The 8,747-nt window shown below is 42.2% G+C and overlaps 1 protein-coding gene across 1 annotated transcript in view; it reads left to right on the top strand.

Annotated features, from left to right (window-relative positions):
* The first annotated feature begins 529 nt into the window (after window positions 1-529).
* Window positions 530-8,747, top strand: part of LOC108786506 (complement factor B-like) — a 52,010-nt gene continuing 43,792 nt past the window's right edge. The window contains exon 1 of the mRNA XM_018555824.1: window positions 530-759. Coding sequence (XP_018411326.1) covers window positions 723-759 — 37 coding nt within the window. The 5' untranslated portion in view covers window positions 530-722. The remainder of the gene's footprint in view (window positions 760-8,747) is intronic.

Genomic DNA, 8,747 nt, shown 5'->3' with positions numbered 1-8,747 from the left:
TTAAAACCACTGCTCCTTTAAAAACTTTGCATTGATTACTGTCCCCCAGGGTAATACCCAAATCCCCATACACTTTTTATGTCCAATAACTTGCATATAAGCCTTCAAAATGGGGATATGTGATTTTCAGAGTTCTGGTCCCATAGACTTTCATTGAGTTCGAAGTTCGAGTTCGAACTTTTTCCATGTTCTAAAGTTCGAACTCGACCCAAACTCAGGTGTGTTCGGACCATCACTAATGCTGGAAGTGGGACAGGTTATATAATGGCTTTTTTGTTTGCCAGTGTCCAAAGCCTCCTATAGGCAGCAGTATAAACCAATCATATTAGAGTAACAAAGTCTTGTGTACCTTATTTAACAATAAAGAAAAAAATTTGTGGTAGACGGGACAAATCTCCAAAAAGTGGTAATTTCCCTGAAAATGATTAGCAGCATGTCCTGAGAGTATTTCATGGCAAATTCAAGAATTTCCCTGCATTGAATGTCTTTGTTGGGATTGTGAAACTCTCTTCCCCCCCACATCTCTCCTCCCTTCTGCAAACACCTGTTGTGAAAGCATGCTGTTTATCTTGCCGTTTACAGGAATTCACCTCATCATCTCCTCCCAAAGTCCATGTGTCCACAACACCCTCTTATATCCACAGTAGAGTTGGAGTTGGACCCTCACTGTTAGACAGGATAGCCAAGGAGGACAGGCAGAGAGGTTCCAGACACTCTTCAGGATGATGATGCTGCTGCTTCTTCTGGGCAGCTGTGCAAGTAAGTCACAAACGGATGTATATTTTTCTGGCTGCCTCTTTATTTCCCTTTTTAGTTTTTCACTATTTGTCTTTGGAAACGTTTGTATTATTTGATAATGAAAAGCCCAAATAAAGGTGACCTTAGAAACAAGCCGGAGGGAACAGAGTCATTTTGGCAAAATGAATCTCACTGTGCAATTACTGGTTTTACTGTCGGCTAAAGTGAAATTTGCTTGAAAGTAAAAACAATCTACTCTTTATAACGTAGATGTTTTTGGGTGTATTTAGGATAGATTGATTTATTCCATTTAGTGTGCTCTGCATTTGTGTTTTCTTCCTTTTTTATGCATTTGTGTATTTTGCTTTACATTTTTTTTAAATGTCTTATTGACTGTCTTTTCTTTATTACGTCTGTGAAAAAATTGCAATATAATGAGACTAACAAGACGACATTTTTTGGCACATCAACAGGTCAAAGATAGTATAAAGGATATTCTGTAACCCTATATGTAACCTTAAAAACCACAAAAAAAACCTCACCTTTCCATTTTGTTTCTAAATTTTTCAGAAAGTTTTCACTTTCCACTGAAACCTCTTAATTTCTATCGTGCCTATAAACAAGATGACTGTTGCATGATAGGGCTGGTGGTATATGGATAGGGAAGTGATCATATAAATATGTGGGCTTCTACTGAACCTGTCCAGATATCTTAAGAAAGAGTAGATTGTCTGTTCTCAAGAAATCATGATTGCATACTGCGATAAAGCTTTACTTGATAGCAGACAAAGAGAACTGAGTATTTACAAAAGCTTGAGCAACACAATATATCCAGTTAGCCAACTAAAAGTATTGCCGACATTTTCTCTTTCCTGCTATTCTCTATTTCTCAATGGCTAAAATACATTACTGAGATACAGAGATATAGCTTGGACTGGAGATGTCTGCGATATGGCATAAACACACGCTATGAGCATGCACGTTAGTTGAACCTTTACAGCGATTGTTTTTCCCCTATTGCTAACTTATCTCTAAACCTACCAATAAATAAAGATTTTATTATAGTGATGGATTTAGAGCCCTTTCACACGATCAGGTCTGCCTGTCAGTTTTTAGGCAGATCTGATCAGAAGCTCAATGTTAGTCTATGGGCAGCCAGATCTAAACGGACTGTCGTCCATTCGCATCCGGGTACTCCTCGTCTCCGGCCAGGTTTTGCCATACCTGATCGTGTCAGTCTGTTTACATCCGACTCTGCATAGACCAACATGGGTCCGGCAATTTCAGTTTTTTCCTCCACCTTGTGTTGTGGGAAAAAACTGGATGGACACGAATGTCACAACAATGACATCTGTTCTGAACTGCTCCGATCAGCAGGACATGCATGCATGGATCTCCTCCTGATCAGAACTGAAGGAATCCATGTGAAAGGAACCTTAGCGATTCAAAGGCAGACCCACAAAAAAAGACTTCACCTTTCCATTTTGTTTCTAAATTCCTAAAAATTTTCAGAAGGCTTTCACTTTCCACTGAAAACTCTTAATTGCTCTCATGTCTATAAACAAGATGACTGTTGCATGACAGGGCTGGTGGTATTTGGATAGGGAAGTGATCATAAATATATGTGGGCTTCTATGGAACCTTTCCAGATACCTAAGAAAGAGTTGATTGTCTTTTCTCAGGAAATCATGATTGCATACTGAGATAAAGCTTGACTTGATAGCAGACAAAGAGAACTGAGTATTTACAGAAGCTTGAGCAAAACACAATACAGTATATCCAGTTAGCCAACTAAAGGTATTGCCGACATTTTCTCTTTCCTGCTATTCTCTATTTCTCCAGAAATAAAAATGCACCTTCGCTATAGCACGCCACAATGCACAGTTGTAACGTTCAAATCAAATGGACTGTCTTACCGTCAGTACAGTACAAGAAAAAATGTCTGGGTGTTTAAGCCCTGCAGACTGCAGTGGTATGAACAAGACTTTAAATACGTTTGATTTGCCTAGAAATCTCTCCAATCTCTGGTGAATCGCACACACCAGCAATCATGATACACAGATACAATTCTCTGCAGACTGGATGAATTCTATAAATATATTTAGCTGAATTGAAAAATGTGCAATGTGTCATATTTGTAATCTGATTTGATCATCACTAATTAAACATCAGGGACTGAAATTTCCAGGGTCAGATCTTTTTTTCTTTACTTTTTTTTTTTACTATCTTTTCTTTAATACTTCTGTGAAAAAAATGCAATATGAGACTAACAAGGGGAGTTTTTGTGGCACAATAAAAGGTCAAAGATAGTAGAAATGAGCTTCTGTAACCCTATATGTACCCTTAAAACCCACAAATAAAGACCTCACCTTTCCATTTTGTTTCTAAATTCCTAAAAGTTTTCAGAAGGCTTTCACTTTCCACTGAAAACTCTTAATATGTGGCCTTCTACTGAACCTGTCTGGATACCTAAGACAGAGTTGATTGTCTTTTCTCATGAAATCATGATTGCATATTGAGATAAAGCTTGACTTCATACCAGGCAAAGAGAATTGAGTATTTACAAAAGCTTGAGCAACACAATATATCCAATTAGCCAACTAAAAGTATTGCCGACATTTTCTCTTTTTCTTGCTATTCTCTATTTCTCAATGGCTAAAATACATTACAGAGATATAGCTGGGATTGGAGCTGTCTGCAACATGGCATAAACACATGCTATGAGCATGCACGTTAGTTTTCCCCTATTGCTAACTTATCTCTACCAATAAATTAAGATTTCATTATGATGGTGGATTTAGAGCCTTTTCATTCCGATCAGGTTTGTGTGTCAGTTTTCAGCAGATCTGATCAGAAGCCCAAAGTTAGTCTATGGGCAGCCAGATCTAAGCGGACTGTCGTCCATTCACATCCGGTTACCCCTCGACTCCGGCCAGGTTTCGCCGGACCTGATCGTGCCAGTCTGTTTACATTCAACTCCCCATAGACCGACATGGGTCTGGCAATTTCAGTTTTTTCCTCCACCTTGGGAGGGAGGAAAAAACTGGATGGACACGAATGTCACAACGGTGACATCTGTTCTGATGAACTGCTCCAATCAGCAGGGGATCCATGAATGGATCTACTCCTGATCAGAACAATGTGTCATATTTGTAATCTAATTTGATCATCATTTATTAAACATCAGGGATTTATTAAACCAGGGTCAGATCTTTAATATTTGCTACCAAGATCTCTAAAGCTGACAGCTCTAGAGATTAAAAAAAAAAAATGTAAATATTGTTTGAAATGTTCAAGTAGTGTATCAGTATTTACTGTATGAATTATATAATCCGCTTCCTCTCCTTACCTGCATTGCTTACATAGAGGTTGTTTTACAATAGAAATATTTGGAACCATGACCCAGCGACCTGCGTTCACTTCAATCATCGGATCAGGTTCAGGGGAAGAATTTTAATACCTTTACATTTCCTTACCATTGATTTAATGTTTAAAACAAACACAATTTCTCCAGGCAACCATACCCACGTCCTTAGTGAATGATCACTGTGATCTCCTGATTCTTAATCCCTCCCTGTCTCTTTTTCTTACCATGCTGCTTTTAGGGATCCAAACCTCAGTAGAGAAGACTGGCAGGCTGCCTCTTCTGGAAATGCTAGTTGCTTGTCTGTCTCTGGCTTTCATATCTTTTGAGTCACTGTCCAGGTATAAGCACGCTGTACGTGAAGTCACAGCAAAGTCTGAGCTGCTTTTTTTATTTTCATCGCCTGCCAAAGACTATTTTACTTTTAAGTTACAGTTAAGTGGTATCCTGCATCAATAAAACTATCATTTGTACAGCAGCAATCCAGACCTAGGAAAATATTATTGGAGGTAAATCATTTGATTTGTGTATAAAGAAAATCCAGGAGTTTCACTTTGAGCTGTATTAGTTCAATTTAAAGCTGAAATGTATTCTGCTTATATGTTGCCCTACCTGGTTCCTCCCTCCCCCCTCATCAGTATGCTAATGAAATTCCATTACATACCTTATTTAAAGGAGAACTATGGAGTCAGGGCTTTTCCCCATAGTTCTCCTTAGGGTAACGGGAGGACACAAGCTAGCATCCTCCCATCACCCTAAGCTCAGTATACCGCGAGCTACAGCTCGCGGTATACTGAGACGCCGCAGCTGGAGCAGATCCCGACATCGATGTCGAGATCCGCCCAGCTGCGTGAGTGACAGCTGGCTCTACCTATCTAGAGGAAGAGCCAGCTGTACCCGCCCCCTCCCACGTCCGTTCCGCCAGTCAGCGCTGGCGGATCGGGGGGGAATCCAGCCCCTCCCCTGTCACGGCAGAGAGCTGTGACATCTTTGAGAGGTGAGCGAACGCCGGTATATGTTCGCTCACCTCCCGATCTACTGAGCCGACCTGTGACAGTCTCATTGTCACAGGTCGGCTAGAACTATGAGGTGAGTGAGAAGCACTCACCTCATAGTTCTCCTTTAAGAACCAGAGGTGTAATTGCTGGGTTTTGGTATTTCTCTATGCAATGCAGGCAGATCATGGCTGGTAGTAGAGGCCGGCAGAGTGCTGTTAATAGCGTCCTGAAAACATCACAGCACCCTGCTTCAGTACTCCTCTGAAGAGCCCTGAACCGTAGTGAAAACAGTGAGCTGGATCTCAGCAGGAGTTATGCAAATAATAAAATCCCTTGATGGGCGGTTAGCCTAGTGGAGTGGGGATTCCTTGGTAGGGTACATTTGCATTCAGACTGCCCAAGGTAGCACTCAAATGTGATCCTGAGCCCCCATGATTAAAAGAACTGAAATCCATTGAATGGAAGGGGTCGGGGACAGTTTGGCTGGGGAGAAAAGACTAGATGAGGGGGCAGAAGTCCTGCAGTCAGGAAATGAGGTGAGCTCTAGCTTACTTGCTGCAGCTTCTAGTGCAGTGGTTCTCTGTGCCTGTGTAACCTCAGGACCCACATTTGTCCTCGGTCATTAAGTCGCGACCTAAGTCGCACTGCAATGGAACTCACGGCAGTGTGGGCTGCTGTGCCATGATGGAGCTATATCCATATGTGCATTACTTGTACAGCTCCCATGCGCGTCTGTATAGGTGCCGGGAGCCAGAATGTGATGTCACTCCAGTCCAAACACCACTACAGGACATTTGAGGGGGCAATGCATGTATGAATGGAGCTCCCTCATGGCCATACCCCCAGCCCACTAACAGTGAGAACAGTAAGAACTAACAGTGCTGCGCTAGGGGGAGGCTGAGGAGCCTCTCACCTGGAAAAGTAGAAGGCATGCGGTGACTCACTGAACAAGGGGTCGCGACCCAATTTTGGGTTATGACCCACCAGTTGAGAACCAAGGTTCTAGTGCACACTATGAGAAGCTCATAGAGTGTAGTGAAATCAAAGTAAGAATTTTAGTACAAGAGAGAAGCCTGTACAACTGTGCAATACTGAAGGTACGGCAGAAGGATTGCAGCAGACTAGCCCCAACACTCAGCGTTTCCCCTTCATCCATTTAAAGGAATGAGGCTAAAGCCATAAAGCTTTTAACAAGGATACAGATTTTTATTTTAACCATGTGTAACCATTTACATGTAACCATTTTTATACCTCTAAAGCTGGGTTGGCCCAGGCTGTGCTGGGGCTGTTGGTCCCATTGTGCATCTACCTCTGGGAGTCATGCCTGTGGCTGTTGGGAGTCTTGCAATGCCTGGAAGGATTTGTGGTTTTGCCGTGGCTTGAGGGCTGAGGTTTTGCTGCTCCTGCTTAACGCAAAAGACATGTATTTTTCCAACCTAACTATATAGCTATGAAAAGAAACATTTTGGTTTACATACACTTTAGAAATTAGGAGGGTCCTTGCATGTTTGAGAGCAGGTATTCATAGACATCTTTCTGCGTATAGACAGCCTTAAAATAAATTTGTTGCTAGCCCATGGATATTCCAGTAATTACATATTCTTAACAAGCAGTTAAAGTCAGGCCAGGAACAGCAGACATAGGCGTCTGTGGAAGGCCAACATGACAGGGTCTTGGAGAGGCTAACCGGGTTTAGCAAGGGTTAAGTTGCTCCTTCAAGGAGGGGGTGGTCATTGAGTGTCGCTTACCTGATTGGCTAGGGTCCGGTGAGGTGGGGTATAGGCGGCTCCCCAGGGAAGGAAAGTTCCAGTCTTGGTGGGATCCGCAGGGGGAAGACAGGTTCCCGCCCTTCCGCCCTGTTTGCGATATTTGCCTTGTTGCCTTTGCATTCTTTTCTCGTTTCTACCTCTGTGGCCTCTTTGTCCTTTTTCTATCTATTTTATGTTTCTTGTCACTGCAGCCGGTCAGAGTATTAGGGTCCTTGAGGTGCAACATATTCTATTGAGGTTTAAGTGACATTGGGGAACCGTCTTTGGTATGGCATCCCTGTCTTAACGGGTCCATCATTAGTTACTCAGTATCTGAAGTTAGTTTACAAGTCCCCGAGGCGGTGTTGTGCGGCTGGGGGCCATGTGGGCAGATACTGGGTATTTTGGTGGTGAAAAATGTTGTGTCAAGGACCTTAACTCCCACGGTCAGCTAATTGGTTAAAAAATTTTTAATTTTGGCTTTGGTACTAAAATAATAAAATGGCTGCTGTGGCCACTAAAAATCCAAGACCAGTGTCATATCATCCTTTAACAAAGGGGTTAATATCTGAGTTGAGTGTTCTGGGTATTGGACCACTAGGAGCCATATACAATGCCCTTGTCATGGCGTTGAAAATAAACCCTTACTTCTGGAGCTCTGCGTACTGTGGAGGAACTTATCCTCAAAGTTCACAACAACACATCTGAAGTTGTTCAAGCGTGCACATCTAAAGGCTTCTATATCCAGCTATAGATATATCGCTAAGAAAAGGTGTAACTTGGCAAGCCTGACAAATGTCAGCATATTGATGAGCTATGCTGAGGAATAGTTGGGTCATTTCTATAATTCTTTTGGTGATGAAGTGGAGCTAAGCCAACACAATGTCTGTTCCCATGTAGAGCACCTGACCAAAATGTGCCCTCTTGTAGATGTGCATACTAGATGATCAATTTTGAGAAAGCTGGTGGGATGACCAGTGAAATGTCTTCAAGAAAAATACACCAAGTCCAGTTGCCTTACAGATAGATGATCAATCAACCTTTTAAGCATCTCATGGTTTCAAGGTTAACCGTTAACTTTCAGAATGCAGTAAGCAAATATGGATATATAAATACAGAGATAATCAGTCAAATTCATCAAACACAAATATTGCTAAATTATGCTTTATCTCTGGCTCCGGTAAAGTGAGAGATGCACCATGACCAGACTTGGCTGCAGGCCTCAAGGCTGACCGGCTGCTGGCCCTGCATGTCTGTATATGTGTGTTTGTGTATATCTCTGTATAGTCTATGTATTAGACATGTGCGATTCGTTTCGTTACGAATCGAAATTCGGACGAATTTTCGGAAATACGGAGATACGGATGCATCGTATGCAGCTAACACGAATGCAAACGAATCCGAATTCCCGATTTCCCGAAATTCGTTAGCGGTAGTCCGGTCAAAATTTTGTTTATTTGACAAAATTTCGTTAGCAGCAAAGTGACATTAAAATTTTTTTGTGGGTTCCCCCTCAATTCATACCAGACCCTTTAGGTCTGGTAGGAATGTTAGGAGTGACCCTCCCCCAAGTTAAAACAAAAAAAAAAGTGCGTGGAGTTCCCCCCAAAATCCCTACCAGACCCTTTAGCCCCCCAAAATGGGGGAAAAAAACGTGGGGTAAGTAGAGATATGGACGGAGGTAAGCCGGTAGATGTGGTATATCTGGATTTCTCAAAGGCTTTTGATACGGTACCACACAAACGCTTGCTACACAAGCTGAGGGCTATGGGCATAGATGAGGTGGTGTGTACGTGGATAGAGAACTGGCTATGGGAACGTGTCCAGAGGGTATCTGTAAATGGCACCTTTTCAGACTGGGCTAGTGTAATGAGCGGTGTGCCTCAGGGTTCTGTGCTG

The sequence above is a fragment of the Nanorana parkeri genome, unplaced genomic scaffold (genome assembly GCF_000935625.1).
Source record: "Nanorana parkeri isolate BGI_ZX_2015 unplaced genomic scaffold, ASM93562v1 scaffold215, whole genome shotgun sequence".
NCBI lineage: Eukaryota > Metazoa > Chordata > Amphibia > Anura > Dicroglossidae > Nanorana > Nanorana parkeri.
The sequence above is the reverse complement of the archived record's forward strand: the minus strand, read 5'-3'. Positions and strand labels throughout refer to the sequence as shown.